General features: G+C 39.6%; 1 protein-coding gene across 1 annotated transcript; it reads left to right on the forward strand.

Moving 5' to 3' along the window:
* The first annotated feature begins 335 nt into the window (after positions 1-335).
* Positions 336-12,642, forward strand: rassf9 (Ras association domain family member 9). Its single transcript, XM_031295321.2, has 2 exons — positions 336-585; positions 9,784-12,642. Exons 1-2 carry the CDS (start codon positions 539-541, stop codon positions 11,039-11,041), a joined length of 1,305 nt encoding a protein of 434 aa, XP_031151181.1. The 5' UTR covers positions 336-538; the 3' UTR covers positions 11,042-12,642.
* The last annotated feature ends 14,956 nt before the right edge of the window (positions 12,643-27,598 follow it).

Raw genomic sequence — 27,598 nt, forward strand, 5'->3', positions numbered from 1 at the left:
ACCAATGTGCATAATCTGTGTTTACTTTCCTGTATATTATGTAATCTATTTGTTTTTATAATATGTGTGCATATGGTACTTTAAGGAACATTTTTAGTTTTAAATAGGCTATTGCCCAAAATGAACACCATAACCCTAATAGGATTTCTGCACTTTCTGGTATCATATTATCTTATCTTACTTTCCACGTAGGCTAATGAGTTTAATTTGACTTCATCCCATTTCGTATTTTTAATTCCTAAAGTTTATTGTTTTCACAGAACAGTGTGACTTTGTATGTTTACTTCTCTCTTTTTATTCTTTCTCGGTGGACGTTTCTCAGGTTGTTGCTGCAGGTGGAAGGCGACAGAGATACACCAATAAAGGCCAGTATAGTCTGGGAAACACCTCCCTCCGCTTATCGGATGGGGCGGACAGAGTTGCAGTCGGAACACCCTTCAACTTTTCTGAAACACTCCACAAAGTGTCCGACGTCCTGCCATGTTGGGACTGTAACGCTATTCGGATTGCTGTTCGATTTTCCTCGCGCTCCTGAGTCATGGCTCCGTTTGGAAAAAACTTCCTGAAAGCTCGACAGAAAAACAGGTAATTTAATGAGTGTAAGGTTTCTTAACGGGAAACGTGTTGAGTGTGGGCTTTTATCCGAGTTCGGTTATTGGAAAGCACCGTTGAGGAGGGAGATTTACGCACAACGCAGTGCGCATCAGATTTATTCCTACATCCAAGTGGAAGGATAACGTGACGATTACACGAACTGCCGTGAGACCGTGTTGGCAGGCGACAGTCCAAATGCAACCGAAGTAAATATATAGCAACATATAAATACACCTTAAGACAAAAGCACCATTAAACACCACAGGTGACCACAGGGAAACAATATAAGCTTCTTCTTAAGCTTCTTATTATGGGCAGTGGTGGAATGTAACGAAGTACATTTACTCAAGTACTGTACATAAGTACAAATTTGAGATACTTGTACTTGAGTCTTTTCTTTCTATGCGACTTTCTACTTCTACATTTCAGAGATAAATATTGTACTTTTTACTCCACTACGTTAATCTGACAGCTTTAGTTGCTTTACAAATTAAGATTTATACACACAAAACAAAAACAAAAACTCTTTGTCCACCAGCCCAATGGCTAGTGAATGTTCACATTTTACCAGCCACTCAATAGATTACCACTGTTGTTTTGGCTGGTGAGAGAAGCAAATACCAGCCACTTGCATATTTTACCAGCATTTGGCTGGTGTTTAATTAGAAATTAAACTACCCAACAATATATAGGCCTACAAGACTGCTGAAATGATTAGCCGATTAAACACAAAGCTGTTTTGATCGTTTCCACTTTCTAAAATGTGAGGATTTTTCTGCATTGAGTACTTAATACTTTAAGTACATTTTCCTGACGACACATACTTTTACATAAGTAACATTTTCAATTCAGGACTTTTACTTGTAACAAAGTATTTTAACAGTGTGGTATTAGTACTTTTACTTAAGTAAATGATCTGAATACTTCTTCCACCGCTGGTTATGGGTTAATTTTTTTCATTTTGTCAATTATTGTTTTAAACCAACATCAACCAGCTTTAGGATTAGCCTTTAACAACTTTGTTTCATGCATACAAATATATATTTGCATCTTAATTCAACTTCATAACTAAATGAAACTGGTGTAAGAAGGTGTGAGTTATTATTCCCCATTATGGAAAGTTTGAGTAATATATGCCCTTTGATGGTGGTTCTCTTGTTCCTGTCAAAGCACACTGTACTGAACATCAACTTAGAAGAGCCTTTCACCTTCTCTTGCTCTGTAATTACTACAAAGATTTTATTTTTTTCATACAAGTCTCATCTGGGACACCAGCATCAAAGGACATTTTTACTTCAGGTCGACAGAGATCCTGTCATCAACACATTTGTATAATTTGCTTCAGCAATTTCCTTGAGTGGCTATCTTGGCCTTTTGATGTGCAGGGCTGCAGCTGGGATCCAGCCTCAGCTTTGAGAATGTGGAAGAAATTAGATTTATTGAGCCACACGCTGTTCTCCGTCATCGGTGCACAAATTCGATTTGGACTGTTGACTGCAAACTTTTGTTGTGCACAGTTGGTAAACAGAGTTTCTCTTTTGGAGTATCTAGGTCATGATCTGAATCCCTCGCAGGGTGCAGACAGGATTTATGTTGCCAAGACCAGGATCAGGAAGGTTTTAATTGTGGGTAAACAACTATTTTCATTAGCTTTACTTACCACCAAACTCAGCAGAAAGGCTTTGGATTAAGTTCAGGGAAAAACAGGCTTTTATACTAAATTACTGTAAAACTCTTTGACAGTGGCACCTGCAGCAGAATGGATGGTTTTTGTACATCACACACAGAGCTGAGATGAATTATCTTTGATAACTTCAAACAGTCTGACTGAGTCTGTCTCCAGTGGATGTCTTTTTTTTTTTCACGTTGTGTAGTAATTACAATTGCGGCAACTATAATTACCTCAAGTGTTTAGTTCTGTAGATATGTCAAACGCTTGGTTTCAGAGACTGGCTTTTACTCGCTGTGAGCTGGATGTTTGCAGAAGAATGACAAGATGAAGCTGATGTGGAGTTGCAGTTAAAACTTGACACTTTAACTAATAATTGTGGTATTGATTACAGCTGACAACATGTGTTTAAATATTTGTTAACATCAAAGCATGACAGTGCGTCATCATCAGGGAGTCCTGTGCGTCAAACTGGTGTCTTATAGTCAACCAGCACTTACAGACTTGAAATTAGATGGTTCCAGCCATTAACATGTGTCACCCAACATGTGTGACCAATTAGCTCCTGAAATTGTTTGGTTGACACAAATTAGCAAGCCACAGCAAACAATAAACATCATACCAGTTGTGTTGAAAGGGAGAAAGCCATTTATTGTCACTGAGCAAAAGCTTATTTGGTGATTCATAGACCTGCTGCTGGGAGGGGGGGGTCCACAGAGGAAGGGGTGTGTTGTGTCTCTGCTCACAGAAGCTTATCGGTTTGGGAGTCATCCCAGAGATCAGAATATTCAGATAGAAAAGTGATGTTATTTCCTCGCTGAGCCCTCATCCTCTTTCAGATAAGAGAGAGGAAGCGTCTCCTGTCCAGTATCTGCTCTACTTCATTCACTGTGTACATTTCTTCTATTATACAAAACAGACACAGAAAACACGATGTGTATACACTTTCCACATTCTATATATCTAGGTTTTTGAGAGTAAAAAATAATTTCTATGTTTTAACTTTAGTTGAATGATGTAATGGCACTTTATGGCTTCATTATCCTCTCTTTTTGGTTTTAAGTGAACTGTCTCAACAGTTATTGGTTGGATTGTTGTGACATTTAGAACAACATTCATGTTCCTCTCAGGATGAATTCTAACAACTTTGGTTTGTCTTTTTAATTTGTCCAATACATAACTTTATGACCAAATACCTGCAAAAGAATGACATTCCCATACTTTGTGTTTATTGCTATTTAGCAAGTCCAGCCTCACAGCGCGGCTAGCATGGCGGTAGACTCTTTGTCTTGTTTAAATGTAATGTGTAATGCAGCATCATTGCTGTGAGCACCACACACAAATTCCGTATTACTTTTATTGTATTGTGTTGGCAGCAGAAATCTGAGAGATGGGTATACGAAAATTATCTGAATGTCCACGACTAGAGCTCAAAAGGAAAATATGTTTCATGTATTTAGGTGAACCAACCCTTTAAAAGAATTCCCATCAGGAATTTACACTTTACAGTTTAAATCATGTTTAAATTATCATTTATAATCTACGATTTCCAGCTCTGTTTTTCAGTTGTAAGAGCAAACCTATACATTCATTACCACCAGACTAATCAAAATATTCATTCAATAGCAAGAAAACTAGAACCGTTAACAGTGATGGCTACAGGATATATTCACTGATATCCTATCACAGCTTTGTTCTGTTGGAATTGTATGCATCCCCTTATCTCTCTTATATCACTATTGATCTAAGAAAACACACAGAGACACTGGAAAGCTATAATTCTGTCATTTGTTATGACTTGTTCAAACCACCAGCATGCAGTTCTCTGTGGTAACTTGTAGCTTGCACATTTATAACACAGAGGGAATTGTTCATGTCTACAAGGATGTCATTATGACTATTACAATGGAAGAGAGCCATGCCACCATGGTGGAGCTGTAACGTAATCGCCCAACGCAGAAACATGTATGGAAAATTCATATCATTTAAATGTGGTTTCCTCCCACATGTCTGATGTCTCATTCGCTGTCTTTGGTGGTTCAAACTGAGGTCAAGCGGGTCCACTCAGGTTTCTTGGGTTCACTCAGGTGTGAAATGTTAAGGTGTAACCCGTCCTGTGTTAGTCTCTTTACAGCATCCATCCTCACTATATAACTTTATATTTTATTATTTCTATTAATCAGCATACATCTTAATTCTAGTTTCCAATCAGAAGTTCATCACAATATCCGTTTCAGCTTTGTCATTCATTGCCCAATGCTGTGACCTATGAGGGCACCCTCATTTGTTGCGTCTGGAACCACAGCTTAATCCCAAACTATAAATACCAAATGGCACCCAAAGTGACAGCCCTTATGAACATATTAGCTGCGATGCAATCAGCCCAATGGTGCATGCAGTATTTGTGTTTTTCCTGACAGGCTGTCTAAATCAGATCAGCCTCTGAGAAATGTTTACATATTTCAACATGGTGCTTCATTATTAACACTGCTAGACATTAAATGTTTTATTTTAGACCTAGATTTGTTAACACTTTCTTCACATTAGAGCGGAGTTGAAAGCAGACCATAGTGACCGGTATGGAATCCATTTTCCTTCCTCCCTCTGTCCATTGCACTGGTGGTGGCAGGATGTTGTGTGTGCGTTGGTGATTGTGGCCCAGGACAAATACAGGTGTTTCCCTGCCTTGCTGTACCCTCTTCCTGCACAGCTGAGGGCTTGGGCTACCCTCTCTGAAATATCCAATTGTCTGTAGAGCGTGTTTATTCACCTGTATGTTCAGATATGACACGTTTATCACATGTTTAGGCCAGTGTTAGTGGTTGTATGTCACAGGGTATTTAAAGATGTTTTGAAAAGTAATGCTGTACTGTTCATATTCTTCTTTTCCTTTCGCTTTTCCCTCCTGCCTTCCCTGATCTTTCATTCATCCTCCCATACATGCTTGTGACACCTTAAAAAGAAGCCATTTATACTTCTGATTCCTCATCACAGCCTTCCAGTGATGTGAGATGTTTTCATATTCAGATCAGTGTGTGTGTGTGTGTGTGTGTGTGTGTGTGTGTGTGTGTGTTAAATATTGCAGTGTATTGAGATGGTGCTAAGTTTAAAGACTTAACACTCTGCAGTTTAATCAAGAGATGTGGTCTTTTTTATATCTATAATCTCAATCTTCTGTACTGTAACTAAAAACTACAGCTGTTAAATAAATGTAATGAACTAAAAAGTAAATTTATGTATGTCCCTCTAAATGGAGTACAAATCTAAAGAAGCATACAGTTTAAAAAAAACGGATGTTTCTCAAAACTGCACGTGTGTAACATGTAGTTGTGTAGTAGCAAAATAATAAAAATGTATTTACTCATTTTTATGAGTTGGGAGCAGTTCCCCCAGATTTTACTGTATAACCTCTTTAGATTGTTTAATTCCACACATTTTAATTCCACACGTTTAAGAGGTATTTCACATAAAAAAAGGCCCAAAAGATTTTTTTTTCTGAAATTTCTCTACTTTCTCATAGATAAACTAGAACGTTTATCATCTCTCAACCCCTCAGTTTTATCTTGTGACCTCTGAGGGGGTTTAGCTCCCCAGGTTGAGAATCACTGCAGTACAACAACACACAAACCAATTTCTGACACTGTTCTGCTTATAATATTCAATATTTGTTGAGACAAACATATTATGCGTTGCAGAGTTGTTGTTATGGGATTGCATTATATTGTACATGTGTGGTTTTCTCTCCTGAGCAGCAGTAGCATCTGTGGGGGTTCCTGAGTAGGTGGTAGTTTGAAACAAAGGTTAAAGTCGCTGTAGTCGTTTGTCTTTGATTGCCTGAGGCCTGCTGGATTTGTTTGGCTTGGGCATAGCTCAGGTATTTGCTTTGCCTCGCTCGTCTCCGAGGGTCTCCATAACCATTAACCAGCCTGTTGCTTTGTTGCATACGTATCGCATTCCTGAGAACTTATTCACCGGCAGTTTACACAATGCTCCAGTTGTGTGTTTTTATGCCATGTGGGAACCAAAACACAGTGGTATCAGACTGTAAAATCAGTAAACTGAGAGATAATGCAGCATTTAAGTTCTCCCGTTTGAATAGTTCTTAAAACATCTCACTTGCTTGCATTGGCGTGCAGGCGGGTAGTATCTGTATCATCTTCAGAGGATGTGTATTTTTGTCCACCCTCCCCTGTGCTGATCAGTGGTTAATGTGGGCTGCAGTCAGCCAAGGTTATCTCCTCAGATAAAGACACAGCAGTTACATAATAATAATAATAATAATAATAATAATACGTTTATTTGATATAGCACCTTTCACAGACAAAGTCACAAAGTGCTTCACAAGATAAACATTTGTACAAAACATAGTAAGTTGTAAAACTAAAAAGACTAAAAACAATCATAAAATATATATATATATATATATATATATATATATACATTTTTATGTACATGATGCAAGGTTCAGATCTGAAACCAGTACTGCATACCAAGGGGAACATTTGATAGCCAGGCCATCTATAGTATTTAATTTTATTAAAAAACTTTGTGCATGCTCTTGATAAGGCTATTGTGCACTAATCCTTGAATGCAGCTCTCTTTATTTTGAACTTAATACAAATGGAAAATGAATGACTGAGGAAAAATCCTTTTTTATTTTTTTTTTTATTAAGCTTAGCGTTAGTTCATGCAGGGCACGGAGGTCATAGTTGAATTATCATTCCTATCAGACAAACACCAATAACAGCCATTCTCACATCAAGGTGGTCCTTTTAAATGTCCCTCCCTCCTCACTGATCCCTGCTACACTGACACTTCTTCACTCACTGCTGCTGCTGCTGCTGCTGCTGCTGGCAACGCTTTGCCTCCACCACCCCATCCTCCACCTTCCTAGTTCAGAGTCCTAACATGACTCAAAGTTTAAATTGTTTTCAATGTCTTTGTTTTGGCTCACTCTTTTTTTACCCAGGGGCGTAGGCGGACTGGCAATCTGGCAAAGGGCCGCTGGAAAAAAAGAGAAAAATGCGGCAACACTGGCGTTTTACACTAGTTTGACATAAATATGCAAGACTGTACGGCTGCAGCCTGGAGGGGGGTTTCTGCATGGTGCTCCCTGTTTCAGCTTAGCATGCTGCTTGGCTGGTCCAATGAGCATTATCAAGAGCGGAGCCATCAGCGCCAAGCATAACTGTATTTCCGTTTATTGCAATACATGGTTAGATCTATGACTAGAGTGTTCCTGACTGAACTGTTGGTTAAACACAATTTTGGCCTTGTGGTTTCTGTCCATTTATGTCAGATAACGTGAACAGTGTCTTGCTGAGCTACAGCGAAACTCCCTCAGTGATGTCAGAGTTTGCTGTCTGAAATTAACTGTAGATGAAACTTGACATTAACCAGAATTACAAGCACATTATCCTGATTTATTACTGTTGGCAGTTTAAAGTATTCCCTGTTTGATTTTGGAGGTGAAGGAATGTTGGTCTGTGGTTTGGAAACCAGTCTGCAGTTCACTGTTAGAGGAGGAGCTCCAGTTGTTGTCTCTTTCTCTGGTTTCTTTGAGATTAAACTGTCTGTAATTACAGGAGTATTATATGCCGCTTTTATTTTTTGCTTTTAGAGTCAGCTTTAACTTCAAATAAGAGTAATTCACTCAGACAGACACAGCTACAGTACATCAGAGAAAACCTAATTAATCACATGAACTGCCGAATATTGCAAACATTTTATCTTTCATATAAATAATAATAATAATACATCATTCTTTATCTTGAAATCAAATTGAAATGTCTGGCAATGTTATCTACTTATTTGATTACTTGCTGATGTTGTGGATGTCTGCATTGCCGGTGCCTATCATTTAATGACTGGATATTAGGTCCTGGATATTACCGGTGGGCCATTAAGCATGTAAAAAATTGATGTCTTCGGCCCATCAGAGGTCAAGTTTTACGGTCCAGACGAAAAGGTAATGAGGGCCTTTGGGTTAAATTGCTCAGAACTGAACCATTAAGTGATCATCTGTGATGAGTAAAACGATGAGTAACAGTCTAATAGAATCAAGCCAGGGAGCACAAAATGAGCGAATTAAGTTTTCTGTTCATTGACATAATGGGAAACTATCAAAGTAAGACCTGTTTAAGTAAATATACTACTTAGAGTAGTAAAAGGACTTCTAAAGCATGAGTAGGAAAGAATGTGTGTGTAGTGTACCTCAATTTAAAGCTCTGTTACTGCTGATGTAAAACTTGTAAAGCATTTGAACATAACTCTTTGGTAAACTTGAAAAAAAGTTATTGGTATGCTTCAAGTCTGGCAGGGGACCTTTTGTTGCATGTCATCCTTCCTCTCTATCCTCTCATTTCCTGTTACCTCTCTACTGTCTGTCTAAAGAAAGATAAACAAGAACTGAGTTCCAAATCACATACTTTTCTATTTTTAGTTTTAGAATGAACTGCAGCTGCACTTACAACGTATGTACTGTTGCATGCAGTATGCATACAACTGGGACATACTACTACTTCATAACTTGAACTTCGACCCTCTTGCTCTTATAGGGAGGATTGTGGGTCAGAATAGCCAGAAAGACATGCTGGCTTGCTTACTGCAAAATCCGACCGGATGCAGTAGGACATCCTGGTGTGTTTGATATACTGCATTTGACACACTATTGGGACATACTAAATATTATTCTTGCATACTAAATAGTATGGTAGTATGGGTATTGGAATGCAGGGAGAGTCTAAAGGCATGCTAAATGCTAATGTCAGCATGCTAACACGCTTACTATGACTCTGCTAACATGCTGATGTTTAGGAGGTTAACCATCTTAGTTTGAATTGATGGTGTCATTCGTTTTGCAGATATTTGCTCATAAACCTAAGTACTGGAGTAAGAATTTGAACTGATAGTGGCACTAGATGAACACCAATGTTATAACAATTTGTTCAAAGGTCATAAATGTAACAGATTTTATGACAACACATTTGATAGCTGTCGAGACCTTTCACTAAAAAATACAAATGTCAACCTTGTGGTGGCACTAGAGGTAAAGTTAGGGCATTAGCGAAGTCAGTAGGGATTTTAGAGGCACTGTAGAAGCATAATCCAAATATAAAGTGTGGAATCATAGTCAATGTGCTGTATGCATGTATGACTCTCTCAAGAACCGTTTATCCAATCAACTTCACACTTAGCAAGTATATTGCTGAGGACCCAAGGGAGTGCAGTATCGAGTGCGAAGGCAATCAGATGAGCGGTTCTTAGGAACGCTGCAAGCAGCACTTCCGGGGACCGAGCAATTGGCCTGCTCTGAATGGGCACGCATTCCGAACAGGCACTACACCCATACTTAAAAAAAAAAAAAAAACGTTTAGGAAATTTTTGTTGTTTGTCTGCACACGTTGCTGACTTCTGTGTGTTGTGAATATATTTGTCAAGTTATGGGGTTAATACTTCCAAATGTTTCACTCCAAAGCCACAATTGCTGTAAAAGCTTTGTTTTTCTGTCTCTTTACCAGAACAAAAGATGCAGAGCCAGTGGAAGGAAAGGAGATTCAGGTTACGGTCTGCAACGAGGACAAGGTTGTCTGTGGAGTAACAAAGCACACAACATGTGCAGATATGATTCAGGCATTACTGGATGATCACAAGTCAATCCCAGAGAGCAAGCGGCTCCTGCTCGGGGAACCCAAAGACTTCTGTCTCGTTGAGCGGTGGAAGGGTTTTGAGAGGGCCTTGCCTCCTCTCACCAGAATCCTGAGACTCTGGTATGCCTGGGGTGACCAGAGACCCTTTATCCAGTTTATTCTAGTCAAAACCAGCGATTTTGTGCCTCAGCCCACCAAGAAGGGTGGAAAGTCCAAGGGGGCCAAGGCAAAGCGATGGGAGCACGGTCATGCTCAGTCACTGCCCGTGGAGAGGCAAAAGCGCATGGTGAAGAAAGCTTTCCGGAAGCTGGAAAAGCTTCACAAGGAGAGCAAGAGCTCCCCGGGTGCTGACGAGGTCGACCGGATGGTGCAGCTTATTCTCAACCAGGACCACGCCATCCGGGAGCAGATTCAGCGCATGAGGGAGCTGGATATGGACATCGAGCAGTTGGAGCTGGAAGTGCAGAAGGAAGCTGAGTCTGAGAGTTCACTAGCTCAGGCTGCTGGTCAGAGTTTGGAGGCGCACAGCGACGAGCAGCTGCAGGAATACTTGTACAACAGCAATGGAGTCAAACAGCTTGAGCTGCAGGTTCAGAGGCACCAGGCGCTCATCCTCCAGCTGTCCCGGGACATTGACGCTGAGCTGAGGGCGGCCAACTTCCCTCGGAGCCAATATGAGGACATTGAACAGGAAGGAGCCACGGCTGCTTCCTGGATCCCCTTGGAGACAGACGAATCGTTCTACACCGCTGAACTCGAGAGGTTGCAGGATGAAGTAAAACACAGCCTCTTCACTGGCGTGTCCCTGCACAACCAAGCTGCAGAAATAGACAAGCAGCTGAAGTACTGTGACGCTACGTTGGTCTCCAAGGATCAAGAGTGCTGGCAGCTGGCTGCCCAACTGAGCTCACTGCAAATTGGGGACGGTGAAGAAGAAGAGAAGTCCAGTCCTGTCCCTCTCAAAAGTGAGACTCAGTGCAGCGTCTCACAGGCAGTGAAACTCAAGCACAGCCTGTCCCCTCTAGACGTTACAGACACAGACTCAGACACTGGGATTAGCTCCACACACAGTCAGGACTCGCTGTCGCCATGTCTCGACTTCCCTCCACCCCTGGACACAGACGTTTGAACAACCCAGTTGACCCTGCAATTTATTGTTCTGTATGCACTAGCCCCAGTGTGTGCCTGTCGTGTGTTTTCATTACATTTTAGTCACAGAGCTAAGCATTTGTTTTTCTGAAAGATAAATCCCTGGTGATCTTTTATGAAACACGAAGGTAATTTAACTGGAGCTAAAACACTTAGTTGATTGACGGAAGATAATCAGCAATTATTCTGATAATAAATAAGCAAAAATGCCAAAAATTCTTTGGCTTCAGTTTCTGAAATGTAAGGTTGTACTGTTTTGACTGTCATGTATGTTAGTATAGTATAGGATAGTGAATGTCATTGGGTTTTAGACTGTTGGTCAACAAAAGAATGCAATGTGAGGATGTCAATTTGGACTACTTAATTCATTAAAAATTATTAATTAATGAATTAATTAAAATAATGAATGAATGAAACCTTTATTGCCCCTAGGGGAATTTGCTTTGCACAAAGAGCATACAATGATATTAAAAAACACCAACAACCATACACCAGAGCACATAATATAACAGGAAACAAATGTATCATCAATCAACAGATTGAATAATTGTTTTAGCCGTTTTGAAGGTATTTTCTCAATCAAATATAGAGATGGAAGCTGTGGGTGAAATAATCCGATTTGTACAAAGTCAGGTGTATTTATCCACAGTTATTGCCATTGTGTTTTGTATATTTTGTCTTGTGTTGTTAAAAAAGGAGCAAGATAACGCATCACTTTTGGATTGTAAAATAAGTCACAGGTTTACACTAATTTTCTCTTTAGTGAACAAGATCATTTCTTAAATCCAGAGGGACCAAAGAATCTTTGATGATTCTGGAAATACCTTCAAAAACAGCTGCAATTGTTGAATAACCTCCTGGGTTTCTTGCAAATGCAAACAGATGCTTTGGTCTTTGCCCTAAATGTAATGATAATACATGCACAAAACTGGAGCTATATGTGCACCGGCTTTGGTCCATCACTATTTATGACGGCTGGGTTTCCCGCCTTTTGAGTGTACGCTTTTACGACTATTTCACATCTAAGGTGTACAAGGCTTAGTTACTTAAAAGCATGTTTTTATTGTTTCATTTCTTAACAATGGTGAATGTATGCTTCTTTTCTTTCTTAAAGTTCTCAAGCTATTTATGAAGCTGCACTTCTTTGTACACACTTAAGTCTATTAACAATGTTTTATATTAAAACAAATAGCTAACTGTTTTGGATGTAGAATTTAAGAATTGTTAAAAATGTAACATTCCTCGACTACACTGTAAACCTATTGCTGTAACCACTGTAAATGATTATTCTTATGACACAGGCACAATGTGTAAAGACTATTTGATCAAATAACTGAGGCAAACATATTTATTTATCACGTAATTGTATTTTACACATGAGATTGTATTATGACTGTTTCCCCTCTGCGGCAATGATCTCCATCTGCCACTGATCTGATTAAACACATTATATTCAGGGCCAAAACAACACAAATATCTGGACTATATCTGTGTAATCATGCCTGAAAACAAAAACAATGATAAAGTAAAATGTACATTTCAACTTTCATAATAAACACTAATACTGTAAATGTCAAGTAATCACTGTGTTGTTGAGTTTGTTGGTAAATTAAAGTTATTGAATGCAGCTTTTGCAACAGTGCTGCTGTACAAAAAAGGTGTTAATGGTAAAACCACAAGGAAAAACAAGTCAAGGTGCCACACTCTATAGATTCCTCAAAGCTCTGAGTCACCACAGAGATATGACATAGCTACTTTTGCAAGCCCCCTCCCTGTCAATGCAGCATATAATCAGACAAGATGGTCGCCAGGCAAGCACAAACAACAGCGAGCACTCTCCTCTTGTCAAGGTATACTGCTGACAGACTAACACTTTGTACTCGGGGCAGAGCGGGGCTGGCTGCTGGAAAAGCAGAGGATATCTATTTCACACACTAATTGCTTAACCCCCCCTCTCTCGTCCTCCTTCATCACTTTAAGCCACTAAGTAACTCCACCAAGCATGAAAGGCCAGCTATATAACAATGTGAACAATCTTGCACTGGTGCCTCACACTTGTTGATGGAACAGGGGTTTATTACGTATTTCCAGCATGTTTCACCAACAGGTACGCACCAAGCTAGAATAAGTAAGCATGTTGGATTTATATTCTAATGCAAATCAGACCTGTCTTGAGTTGGTGGAAAAGTTAAAGGAAAGGAATGTTGAATAACTAAGTCTGTTCAAGGGAGGCCTTAAAAACCAGAGGCACACTCAGATCACCTCATTATTTCATTGACAGACATGTTGAGGCACCTGCCGTTCTCAGATGGCAATACATAATGAAATAAACTGATGAAGGATCTCCCGGTACCTTTTCTTATATTAGTAACCGTTAATGCAGCAGAGGCACCAAATGAAATAAACTGTGGACGGATCTCCCCGTTCTTTCTCATAATAGTTGCTGTAAATGCAGCTGACGAAAAGTTTAACGAAACACAGGGTGTATATTATTTGAAAGACAATATACATTTTCCACCATTCAGTGAGACTTTGGAATAGTATGGGCCTTTAAATTAAAACTTTCTTTAACATACCTTGCAGTGTTGTAGTAGGTTACTCAAGATCGTTCTTAGTCTCCAGAAGAGTTTTAAAGGGTAACTACCGTCATTTTAGCATCGTAAAATACACTTCATTCAAAGTTGACAGAAACAAAATAGAACAGTGAAAGGCCGTTTTTGGGTCGTCTTTCCACTTTTCCAAACATCATAACTCTATTTTGGTTGAAATAAACACAGTTTACCGATTTACATGTGAAAATATGTTGGCTCTATACACGCTAAAAGTATTGCTTTTTTAAATGGAGTCTGGTGGGTTTAGTGCTAGTGATTTCAGAGCTGTTTCTGGTTAAACAGAAAGGTCTCAAAGAGGTTTTAAAGGTCTATCTCTGAAGGGATCCTTTCCATAATGTTGTCAGACACTTAGAATATTAATCTGAGCCTGTCAGTGGCAAAACGAGCACTTTTGTGAAGGTAAATACAAGCTGTACAATTGCCCTATTAACTTGCATTGTTTCTTGTTTGGCCGCTGCCGACTGCAGCGATCTCGCTTAATACTGGACCAATGTCAAAGATTGTTGTTCCCATCAGTCACTTAGACACAAAAACATAGGAAAATAGGGGTTGAAAAAAACTGCAGGTTACCCTTTAAGACCAATTTTTGAAGGTCTCCTTCTCGTCTCGGAATCAACAGCATTTTTACTCGGTCTTGTCTTGGTCTCAGATAAAGAGGACTCTGGATTTTATTTCAAGACTGGTCAAGACCACAACTGCAGGGACATCGCTAAATTGCCTGTGCATTTTCTGATTTAGGCCTATGTGTTAAAACTTGCAAATGCAACCAATAACTTGACTCATATCTAATTTGAAACCCCCCTCTCCCTGCCCCCTTTACACACACTCCCAAGAAAGTGAATGCGGGAGACAGGAGAAGAAGCTCTGGCTGTCTAACACAAATCTGGTCTTGGTCTTGACTCTGTCTCGCCCTGCCTTGGTCTTAGTCTTGACTCAGTCTCAACCACTCAAAGTCTCTGTCTCAATACACTCTGATCTTGCTGATGAATTAGTCTTGATTCAGGTGGACTACAACACATAACCTTTTCCTACTGCTGTTCCACTGCTGCAGTGTGATTTCACATCCTAGTTTCAGGGAGGCTGCAGGCTCAGGTAATGTTTACCTCTTCTCGCTGCCGCAGATCAGCAATTCAAAGACTTGCGAACTTGCAGGTGCTGACAACAATAATTACTCTGACCAAAATGGCACTTAGGCGGACTGCAAACCTGTCTTGGTTCAGCCCTCCTAGTTACCATGACTGGCCAGTAAACCATAATTTGTTATTCAGCTGTGTTCCATTACTGACGACAAAAAGCTTTACCCAGAAATGTTTTTTATATATATATATATATATGGGACACATATTGCATGTCTCAAAGAGTTTGATATATTTATCTTTTGCTGTGTTATTTTCTCAACCTTTACTGTACCCTTGTATTGTTTTGCAGAAAGCAGTGAGATAAGAGTCAGGAAGTCATGACGTGAAGTCTACTGAGGTAATAGCGTGTTTGATCCGGTTGAAAAGCTTTCACCATCAGTGAAAGACCTAATTGGCAATTAACACATTTCAGCAGCCTTTATTTAGCACCATATTACACTGTTTGGATTTTTTATAGGCTTATCAGCATTAAAAAGATAAAATATTTTGTCTAACCCGATAAATGCTATGTCTTAAAATCATACAATCAGTTGGTCTAAAGACATCATTTCAGCTAAAATTAGAGCTACCAATCTGCCAATGTATGTACCTATTTATGGATATACCTCTACTCTTCAGGTGACAAAAGCATATTTAACACCTGAGATTAAATTTTCAAGTGCATTTGGCTCCAAAACTTGAATATATGGATCATCCAATCTCGTTTGAACATTTGAAAGGCAATTTGCAAGCTCTGATTAGTGAACAAAGATCTCATAATTGAGACACAATTACGAAACATAAAATCTGCATAAAAACTACTGAACATGGTCTGATAACAGTGTTTGAGGTTTATGGATGATGGTGGGACAAGACTAGCTAATGTTGTCTGTTGTAACTTGTTGTTGAAACTAATTCCAAACTGTATTCAGCAGCTTTTAGCAGAGTCGGACGGTTCTCAAGAAGCATACAAACACTTCCCTCTTTGTCCTCACATGTTTTTATTGAGAGACATAGGCTACAACATGTTGTGCATGTGCCAACATCTTGCACTGCATCTGTTCCCACAACACACCTGACAGTAAACTTAATTTGATTTTTATTATTTTATGATTACGCCGTAAGCAAATATCAATCTTTCCAATCCTTCAATTCAATTATTGTAACCTTTTTCTCCCCTGAAATTGTTGACAGTGAGTTGAGAATGAATTGGGACCTTAAAAAAGCATTCAATGACATTAACGTACATATGTTCATGCAGCAGTCCCATCAGGCAATTCTCAGTCACATTTGCATTCAACTTGGACGAGTCAGGACTTGTCAAAGTAGTTCAAGGGCCTCAGGCTTAATTGCCTCAATCAAAGAACATTTAGAGTGCCATCTCATCCAAGAGGCATGAATCATTAGATAAAAGAGCCCAAGGAGCAATAAATGTCCCTGGTGCCAGCTAGCAACAAGCAAGCAAACAGGGAAAAGTAAGACTGGGTGTGTGTAGGGGTGTGTGTGTGTGTGTGTGTGTTGTAGAAGGTGGGAAACCTGATGGCTGCTATTTTACAGATGGGAAATTTCAGAAATATGATCTGGCTCCCGTGGTTTCGTAAAATTCTTCTACATACTATAATGTGTTCACCAATTCAAATTAAATTCAGAAATGCTTTGTGTGTGCACGCACACACACACACTTCAAACGCTCGCTCTTTAATCCTCGCACCCCCTCCCTCCCTGCCAGCTTTAGTGAGCACATTTGATTTTGGCATGGATGTTAATTTGCCTCTTTATTAACACTGCTGTCCTGGCTGAGGCTGTTTGCTTTGCAACAGGTGTCCTCTGATGCTCCTCGCTCCTCTGCCACACAGCCTTTCATTACAAGAAGGTGGAGACACTCTACTCAGACAGAAGGTCGGACGAAGACATACCGCAGTCTGTGCAGACAGAGAACCAAAACAAGGAAAAAATACTTATGAACCAAAGGTTTTAAAAAAAATATATAAAATAATTTGTTTGCGACAAAGCTGTACTAGAGGCCAAAATAATGTTAGTGGAGGAATTAAACCTTAATGGGCAAAGCCAAACAGAGGCACAGTTTCACTGGCTAAATAACTTTATACAATATGAATTTCCAGTGAAAATTGCTAAAGAGGAAGTCTTTATAATCTCTCCAGCTAAAAAAGTAACAAAAACATTTTAATGCTACCTTTATATTAAAGTTACTGTATGAGTTTTCAATATGACCAATGGGGTACACTTTATGCTTGGCGTTTAGTTGTTTTATCTTGTGAGATTATTGTTGCTCGAGGCAACTGACAACACAAATGACCGTTGTTACCTTTTATCAATGACTGCATGAGTTTGTGTTTTCTGCATTTCAACATCGCGCTGAGGAACCAGACAGTAAAGGTGATTTACGAGAGACATTTAAGATGGCTTACATGTATTATAAAAGCCGTGGTAATCAATGACAAGAAGAAACATATATTTTCCATGGCGCCTGGGTGAAGCACGGGGACACACACACTTACCCAGCATGAATCTTTGTGTGTCACATGATTGTCCACATCCATTTCAGGCGAAAGTGTGAGTTCGTAAAGACAAACGCAGTATGGGAAATTAGACATTCCAAGTTGGGAGAACATTTTAAATTTTGTTTGTTTGTTTGTTTTACAATTCAAATATCTAATTTGTCCTGCATAAAAGTGGTTCTTGGGCTCTGCAATTTCTGAGCTACATCAGCTCTCACACAGAATTAGGTTTTGAAGTTTAGATGAGAACATCAGCTGCACGATAACTTTCACCAGCATCACGATAAACATGAACAACAAAAACTGAATGACTTGCAAAAATGACATTATTTATAGCGATTGATGGGGACAAATGATTTGTATGAAATGGATGTTAACATGTCTCTCTGCCTCTCCATCAAATTACACCTATGACTCACACAGTCAGAGGTTCTTTAAGGGGAATACCGATCAGTTTATACGTCATTAGGAGTCCTAGTTAGCCTGTAAAAATAGTTACATCTTGTGTGGCTCTGGGAGAGCTTTGTAAAGTCTCCGTTTGGAGATTCTGTTAGAAATGTTTAAAGCCTTCACAGGATGTGTGGAGCTTGAAAGGCATGGGGGTTTAGCAGGCAGGGAGGGTTTAACTAAATGCACAATATAGGTTTCATTATGGTAAGTGTAGGATCAAAAAAAGTCCCATACTGTAAGTGGGACCTCTGCTCCATCAATGTTATCCTTTTTTATCTGTTCTTCCAACTTTATTCAATCATGAGAGTACTCTTAACTAATTGTATGCCTCATCACTTTAAAAAAGCTCCTGTTTTAATTTACCGTTAAAAGGTAGCATCAACAAGAAGTAGGAAGGTAGATTGAAAAAACCTAAAAGAAAAAAAATCCCAAACAATGCAGGGAGCAAAGTGATTCCCACTGCTGTCCACATAGTCTAACCGCTTTTACATTCCCATGAAACACACAGGTACCCTCAAGTCCATTTCATACACAGCAGGCTACATGAAGATGTTGGTATTTGATGGTAGTTGAGTGTTGCCTTCCCTGAGGAGGATAAAGAGCCGACCTGTCTGATTGTGAGGCTCTGATTGACTACTTAGGTAAACATGGAATTCATTTATGTTGCTTCACCTCCTCTCAAACCTGCAGCGTGACCTCTACACTCCTCAGCACTTCCTCTGTGGTTCTCTCCACCCTCACCTTCATTCCCGATTAGGCCTTTTTTCATGAAGTTTTCATGAGGCTAACCTTGCCCCACCCCCACTGCCAATCAGCACTGATGCGACCTGAAGAGGACAATTTAAAAGGAGTATGTGGCTGAGAAGTGGAAAGGGAAGCAGAAAGAGCAGGAAGACTACAGCACTGTAGAACAGAGGAGTGAACGGTGGTAGGGGGACGACGGGCTGGGGAGCAGAGTCGCCTGCGGTTGGGTTAGTGTAATAGAAAGAGTTCTCTATCGTGTGAGCCTACCTCCCAGGGCGTTCCTCTGGGCGCGCCGTGACAGAGTTTCACGGGGAAAAGGGAGGGTGAGGCCCGGTTCAACTACACCCCTGAGACCGCAGGCTGTAGGCTACAAAAATCCCCAGTCCCTGCAACTGACCCGTCCCCCCTCAGGCCAGCCGTCACTCATGTGTGCGTGTGCATGACGGGGGTTGAGACCAAGGGGGTAAGCTTCTCCTCGGACCCATGGGCGTAAATCTGATCTAACAGTAGGGGGGGACAATAAACATAAAATTTCTGAAGAGCAATTTTTGAAGGGGACACAAATAATACAGCCACAATTATACTCGTAGAGGATATGTGTTCACAGAGGAAAGCCTTAATACTATCATTAGTGTAGCATGGAGACTGTACCATTATCCTTCTTTTCAGTGTTTCTCTTGATTCAATGAAAAAGCTGACTACATTGACCAAAATATTCTTCTTTAAAATCATTTATTTATTTTTATTTTTAAGTTTACAATCAAGCCACAACAATACCTTAAAACATAATGACTTATTTTGAAAAAGTGTCCCCATATAAAAGAAATACAATGCTTTTGTACACTTGTTAAATTAGCTGATCATAATGTAAATTAGTGAGCTTACCTCAGCTTACCTGAGACTCTCCACCTGACTGTCCCTGGTTTCCCTGTTCCTCAGCTCTTTCTGTCTCCTTTGCCTGTGACATAGTGACGTTAGTATTTCCATAAGCACCCATTCTTATAAAGATGTTACCAAATTGTCTTGATATGAGGACTTATTGTACTTACTTGGCATTTTGGTGTACTGAAAAAGGATCTTATGTCTGTTTTTCTTTTCTCTGTAATTTTATCTGGGCAACAACAACACAAATCTTTAACGTCAGATGTCTAAATATGAGTTAGGTTCATAGGTTCACCACGCGGTCATATTATAATTATAAAATGATCTTGCGTCCTCCACATAAATATTAGGTTTCGTCTGGGACAGAGGATATATATTTAACTGATCAGACACTTAATTTCATATTGAGCAAAACACAACTGTAGATCTTCAATATTAACCCTAATATCAGTTCACACACAACGTTAGCTAGGCTTATCGCCGTGGTAACGTTAGTTGTAGTGGGTGCATTTCTATCCAACAAGCTATAAGTTAGGTAACGTTACATTATATTACACTAGCATAGCAAACTTTTTTGTCATGACTAATTCATTAATTACTCAGCATCATTTCTATTTGAGAAAAGAAAAACTTTATCTGTTTAATGTGAATAAAATAGCCTTGAACCGCCTACTCACTACATTCCTGTCACTACCCGATATGACTGTGAGTCTAGTGCAGATCCTACAGCATGCAGTGGACCAAACCACTGTGAGGCAAGGGATGGGGGACTCAAAATGTTTTTAAACTTAAAAAGCATTTTCAGGGGTTTGTATTGTTTTACTGCATACGCAGATATTTTAAGTATACATCATTATGTTATTTACAATACACAGCATTGTTTTAATGATATTTCTAGGGGGGGACAACCCTTAGATGGGGGGGGTCCTGACCCCCCCGACCCCTCTGGGATTTACGCCCTTGCTTGGACCGCGTAGCTCCTATGGCGCCATTTTGATGCTACCAAGCCATCACCTCCCGTTAGCATCCCATTGACTGCCATTCATTTTGGCACCACTTTGACAGCGAATAACTTTACATCTGAAGCGTTTAAAGAGTCTATTTGTCCATTGTTTATTTCTAAAGAAACACGACAATGTATAAAAGGCTCCATTACCTTGTACCTCACATTATGGCTCCGTAGCAGACGTTTTTGTAAAAATAGGCTAACGATTGTGTCATAACCACGCGACTTACTGTCGCACAGTAGAGAAATTACCGTATAGTACAGGAGAAGCTCGCAGGCAGTTTCGACTTACATTAGCTGTTTAAGTTTAATTACTAATGTTAACTAGCATTTTAGTTAGCAATAATTAGCCTGTGCCTATGTTATCTCCTTACATATACCTACGCTCTCCGTCTCTGCAAGATTCAGAATAATTGAGATTTCTCTTGGCACAGCTACCAGAAGACTTACAACTTTCAGACAGGTTGCTCACGTCACATCTACGTCGTCTCTCTCAGTTGGAGGCTGCACAGTAACACTCAGCCATTACCGGAAAAGCGCTTCTAATATCCTTCACTGGTCTCTGTCTATAGCAACGGGATCTGTTGGTCCATTCTATATACTGTCTATGGTTGAGACAGCAGCCTGCTTAAGACTCCTCCGTTTTGACTTTGGGCTTGGGGTTTTATTCTTATTTTTCTTTCTAAATAAATGTTTGTTTTTAAACCTTGGTCAATGTTTGGCTTTGCTCACCCCTGAGTTTTAAAGAACATGTGCCTTTTCTTTTAAAAGTAAATAGTTTTACCCCATTGTGCGTTGTCGACTGCACATTTTAATCTTGGCATTCATGTATATGCGTGTATTAAATTTCTATGACGTAAATTCTGCATTCTGTCAGAAATTGGATTTTGTTCTCGACAGCGAATATAAAGAGAGCAGTCTGTTTTTTTCATTACTGCAGTGAGGAGTCCACTTTCGTTTTCATCCAAGTAGTTTGACCCCTTTGAACCAAAATGATGAAAAAGTGGAGGAATAGTTTAATTAATTTAGACGTGCAGAGGCGGCAAGAGCAAAAACATGGAAGACCCAGAAACCCTGACAAATTAGAACACTGAACTGGGGGGCTTAAAGAGACAGGCTCTAAAACTGAGCCTTTCGCACAGAGGCTGAATTTACGTATATTCAGGCAGACAGCATTAAAAAAAAAGAAAAAAAAGCATGTAAACATGTTATAGTAAAAACCCAAAATACAAGAATGAACCTGAAATTGAGCATAATGAGACCTTTAACAGCAACTTGGCCATAAAAATGCTGAGAGCATTGCTTGTCTTGAGCATAGCAATATATTTCTCTGGTTGCATCTCTCAGGAGGAATGAGACTTTGAAAAACAAAAGCTAGTTTCGGAGAAGGTTTGAAGTGGCAGGCTACTGACGACCAACATGCTCTTTGTTAGATCTGTTGTGCCTTTGATGGGGGCCGAGAGCCCCTTTATGTTTCCTGTGCCATGTCGAGCCTAGATGACAGCACTAATCTAGACACACTTCCCCTCCAGAGCTGGCACTTTGAAGACCCCGGTCTGTTTATGAGATTAGTATGATTTGGGGATAATTTCCTGGGAGGGGTCTGGTCATTGTCGCAAACACACCCAACGAACCTGCACACACTGTATCCTACTGTACACACACTCATGCAGCACACACAGGCAGCCCAGTAGATGCAGTAAACACAAACACAGAAAACCCACACACACACACACACACACACACACACACACACACACACACACACCTTTTTACAACCTGTCTTTCACTGCTCGTTGCCATGGTAACTGAGAGCACACTTAGCTACTTGGCAGTTGTTGTCCCCGTCTCTGTATTTTAAAAAGATCCAAAAGTCCCCATGGAAGAAGCTCAGCCTTGTTTCCTGTTACATTCACGGTAGCCAAAGTTACTCCGTGCTCCCTGCTGTCAATCATGAAGGTTTAAAAACAGGTTTTAACAGTGCTGTTTATCATAAAGATGCAATATTTTCTAAAGTGAATTTCTCAGATGAGAGGTGCTGGAATTCATTTCAATTTCAAATAAACAGTCAAGTCCAGATAATCTGTTTTGTTTTGCAGACTCTGCTTTTCTGTCTTTTTTATCTTGACAGGCAGAGAGGCGGCATTGGATTTACAGCAGCGATTGAGGTTGTGTTGACTCTGACACAAAGAGAGCTGCATTCCTCTGGCTCTGGACATATGACTGAGCAGCGCCCGGCCCGGCCTGGCCCGGTGGGCTGGGGTCTCTTTCCAGTCGCTCCTGTGCACTCATGGGTAGTGGCTTCCTGTGATGTTTCCTGTTAAAAAGGGCTTTCAGGGCAACAGTTACAGCTTTGTGGGAGGAATGTGAAAGATACTTAATGAGTTGGCTATAGACCTGGGCTCACAGGTATTTGCACAGAGTCATTTTTTTGGTTTGTTATTGTCTAAACATGTGCACAGACTGTGGGAAAATGTAGTAAATGTCAAAGTAGTAAAGGTTTATCTGTTAGTTCAACAAAATATTTTTTTGAGTCCAACCTGTGGCCCTTTGCTGCATGTCTTCCCCATCTCTCTCCCATATTTCCTCTCTATTGATCCTCTGTCCTATCAATTAAAGACCAAAATGCCAAAAAGAAAAATCATCAAAAAAGAAATGTCATGGTAATCCATCTGATGGTTGTTGAGATATTTCAGTCTGGACGAAAATTTACTTTTTGTTTTTAAAAAACAAACTACTAACCTTTTGTGCATATTGTATATACAGTACTGATTAAATAAAATTCAGATTCGGTGGGCAGTCTCCTTGAGGCTGGTAGCAGGCGGCACAGGAAGTGAGGGAGGTGATGTGTTTGTGCAGAGAAAGAGGTCAGTGCTGACAATGGAGCCCTGCTGTATGTTGTCTGGGGGGGGATGTAAATCCGCAGTTTCAACAGAGACACACACACACACACACACTTAGTTAGACACAAGTAGTGTATACAGAGAGTACTTTTCCGTGAAACCATTGAATATTTTGAAATTGAACAATTATCTGTTGCTTTCTCCTGCATTTTTCCTCTCTCTCTCTCTCTCTCTCTCTCTCTCTCTCTCTCTCTCTCTCTCTCTCACACACACACACACAAGAAACTATAATAGCCTCAGCCTCTCAAGTGTCTCAAGGCAAAAGACGACCAAACTGAGGCACAGGATGCATTCACCAGAAGTAAAACTTAATTTTCAGTTCACTTTATTCAAAATATAAACTGAAAATAATCCCACATTGACTTTGCTCTCAAAATGTATTTCAAATAAATTGTTGTGAGAATGTTCATGAAAAAAAACAACTGAAAAGCTCCTCTACTGGAGGGATGCTGCCAAAAAAAAGTTGTGTTCTTAAAGATGATCAACAACACAAACAGCAATGAAACTCAATGTCTGATCATAATTTACAGCGTAACACACCTGATGATACACACTCAGAATGGATATACAGAACAAGGCCACGGGGCCTTTCATTTTAGCTAAACCGCTAAATATATGTGGAAAAATCTCCATATTTGAACTTTCTTTGCATCAGGAGTTAACCTAGCACAGAGTCTGCAAACTCATTTATGAAAAAGGGTTTTCACTGCAAGTATTTTACCCTAAACATGAGAGACAGAAAATGTGCTGCATAACTTTTGGTTAGGCTTTTCTTTCCGTGGGTGCCAGGTGATTGACAGGAAGTACGGAGCAAATGAATAATTCAGGTTTACTGACAACAGAAAACCTGATACGGATCAGTTCAGGTCAGTTAACCTTCAAACTGGTTGTACATTATCGATGTCAGGTCATCTCGTCTTTCTCTTTACTTCAGTCTGGCATAGATTACATTAGTTATCACAATGTTGTGCATTATGTTATCATTATCCTTATTTAGAAATGTCTTAAAAAGCAGTGGGAAGATCTGGACCAAACTACAGTATTTAAATCTGTTAGATAGCTGAGTCAAGAATGCTGATTTCATTCATTTGACAAGGATTACAAGTGAGTGCTGCTTTGCCCTTGATATTGTTTTTTTTTTTATTGTTTTTTTTTGGGGTTGTCAGTGTGTAGGATTTGGTTTTTGGATGGTTACATGGAAACAATTTCAACATTTTTACACAATATTCACTGTAAAAGTTTTCACTGTAAATGTACAGTAATATACTGGCAGCTGGTTCATCAGTAAACTACTGTTTATTTACAGTAAGCATACGGTTTTTAGCTGTTATGGTATTTTACTGTAAATAAAAATACTGTTTCTTACCGTATTATTTTAATTTACAGTAATATACTGGCTGCAGTGTAATTCCTGCATTTTCCTTTGTTTTCCCAAGATGCATTGGTATTAACAGTGAATACCTGTAATCTGTAACATTCGCAAATAGTACTGTAATATTATTATTATTATTTTCTCCCAGAACGCATTGCCATTTACAGTATGCTCCTGTATAACATTAAAACTAAGATACTGTGAGATTTTAGCTGTAAATTTACATCAAAGGTTTACAGTGTAGGGTTGAAATGTTTTGAGACTGTAAAATGATTAAACTGTCCCACTCACTGAAACTAGTCATGTTTACTCTTATTCAGATGAATTATTTGCTCTCAGATTTCCTACTTTGGTGCACATTGCTATTTTTAACCATCTGGTGGGATTGCACTGGATATACATCAGCACAAATGACAATTACAGTATGTCAACAAAATGTCCATTGTGTTTTTAACAAAAGGCCATGCAATTATGATGATTTGATTTTGATCTTTGCCATTAACATTTCTAATGTAATATCCTCTGTCTCTCTAGCTGGCATGCTCTCAGCTGTGCTCACTCTCATAGTTGAAGGTGATTGTTTCAGGGGGATTCTCAGTAGCTACACATTTACTGCATTTGGTTAAGGAGGAAATGGAACAGTGTAAAATTCCCCTTTATGGTCACCTATTTCAGTCAGGCATTTCCTGTGACAGGCCTATGACATTTCTCATTGACACAATGGGCTGAACTGCACATTACCTTAGTACAACTGGGAATTGAATTACCTCAAAAGTACAAGAAGTTCAACTTTGAATAGCTAAGCGGCTTAGGGTGGTGTTTAAGATAAAAGTAATGGAACAAGGTGGAGATTTAATGACCATTTTGTGTCTGGTGTCCTGTTTCACAAATACATTTTTGGGCTACCATTAAATGTATTAATGTAATGACTTTATCTATAGAAAGTTCATAATACATTCATAATACATTTACATTACATCACCCTGTTCCCTAAGAAGCAAGAGTCTACAGCCAGGCTTTGAAGCTGTACTTAGGCCCAGCGGTTCGGCTAAATACTAACATAAGCATGCTGCCACGCTCACAATGACAATGCTAACATGCTAATATTTAGCAGGTATAATGTTCACCTGTACATCATCTTAGTTTGGCATGTTAACATGCCAGCATTGTGCTTTTGTGTACAGAGACACAAAAGGAATGAAAGATAACGAAAATGTCACAGCATGAAGAAAGTTAGATTGTCATGGTGAATAAACAGCTAGCAGGGCCATTCAATTAAAAAATACTTTATATCCTTCAAAGGACAATTTACGAACCAAATGTCGTGATTGCGTTAAAAGACTTTCATCACACTTATGACCATGACACCTGGCAAACATCAGTTCTGTCTTCCTGGAAACTCTGCAGGAATGTGGGTTTTTTTCCCTTTTAAATGCAATGATGTCCGCAGTGTTTCCATTAGCTTTGACCGCCACATTAGCTCTCTCCAGGGAGCTGTGGTATGTCGTAAACATCCCCCCCTGCAGGACCGATGACATCATAGTCTTTTATATCTGTCCATCCCCTCCCTTGGACTTCATTCAAAACCTCTCGTCTTAATTATTACTTTGCTGAAGCCATTTCACAGTGGAGATGAACACCCCCTGCAGACAGTAAACAAACAAGTCGGCTACTTTCATGATGCATCATCACTAAAGTTGATTGCTCCACAAAATTGGTCGCTGCCAACAGTAAACAGCATTTACTGCGCCCACGGCTTTTTAGCTCTTTCATACATATAATTCAAGACCTCCTTCTCCACAAAGGCTTCATTTCTATTAATGTGTCTGTAAAACAAGTCTCAATGGCCTTTAAATAGTGTATTATTCATTTGACGTAATTGTTTTGAATCATCACATCACAAAAGTGTCAGAGAGGGTTAGATAAGTTGGATAAACAGATCTGGAAAAGTGAGAAAACCATACAGACTGTCCAGGAGGCGTACACTTCCTCTGCTGGCCTGTAAAGAACACAAAGGATGAATTTAAACATAGGATTGACAATGCCAAACCCCCTTGACAGTAGAACAATATGAGCCAGCTGCCTGCTGGTGAACAATAGGTTTAAAACATAACCCTTTCCTGTTGCCAGAATATCTCCTTATAGTCCCATGTTTGAGGTCACAATGAGGGAGTGGAGAGAATTAAAGCTGGGATGTAATCACTTACTCTGATATCATAACAAGTAAACAGATTAATCTTAAGGAACTTTCTGGCGGAGAAGCTCATTAGTTCAGAGAGACTTTTGATTTCACATACCTCTGTGTGTTTGGTCTCAAGAATATTATATTGCTTTGAAAATATGTTGAAGAACATAGTCTCGCTTTGCCTGACCTCTCTCCACAGCGCTGCGGAGGAGGGTCTGGCTAGTCCACACAGCATTCCGGGATGGGAGAAAAACATGCTCTGGTTCATGAGCATTTCCTTAAACCAATCACAATCGTCTTGGGCGGCGCTAAGCGCTGGACAGAGCCCCAGTGCCGCTGCAAAATAGCATCGGGACGGAACTTTTTTTGGTGGAACATGTGTACTTGAATGGTTGTTTTAGTTGTGCAACAGAAAACTCAGATTGGACAGATATTCTAGCTAGCTGTCTGGATTTACCCTGAGGAGCAGTTAACCATAGTCCTCATAAAATCAACCCAATTTTAAAATTACAACCCAAAGAAAGCGGAAGGCAACGGACATCTGGCCGAAAAGAGTGCATATAGTGGAATTTCCAGCGGCAATGGACTAACCCTGGAAGTGGAACGTCGTGGATATAGACCATCTTCAATATAACATGCATTTTCTGTTTTAACAATGCAGATGAGCCATTATCTAAAGCTATCTTTTGGAAAATTTTAGGGGAAATATGACACAAATGGACAAATTGTACTAAAATAAATGGTAA

The sequence above is a fragment of the Sander lucioperca genome, chromosome 7 (assembly GCF_008315115.2).
Source record: "Sander lucioperca isolate FBNREF2018 chromosome 7, SLUC_FBN_1.2, whole genome shotgun sequence".
NCBI lineage: Eukaryota > Metazoa > Chordata > Actinopteri > Perciformes > Percidae > Sander > Sander lucioperca.

What these genes read in the sequence shown, in the direction of transcription:
- rassf9 (XM_031295321.2), top strand. Translation starts at nt 539, where the DNA reads ATGGCTCCGTTTGGAAAAAACTTCCTGAAAGCTCGACAGAAAAACAG. An exon ending in AAAGCTCGACAGAAAAACAG is followed by an intron (nt 586 to 9,783) that starts GTAATTTAATGA and finishes TCTCTTTACCAG; the next exon opens with AACAAAAGATGCAGAGCCAG.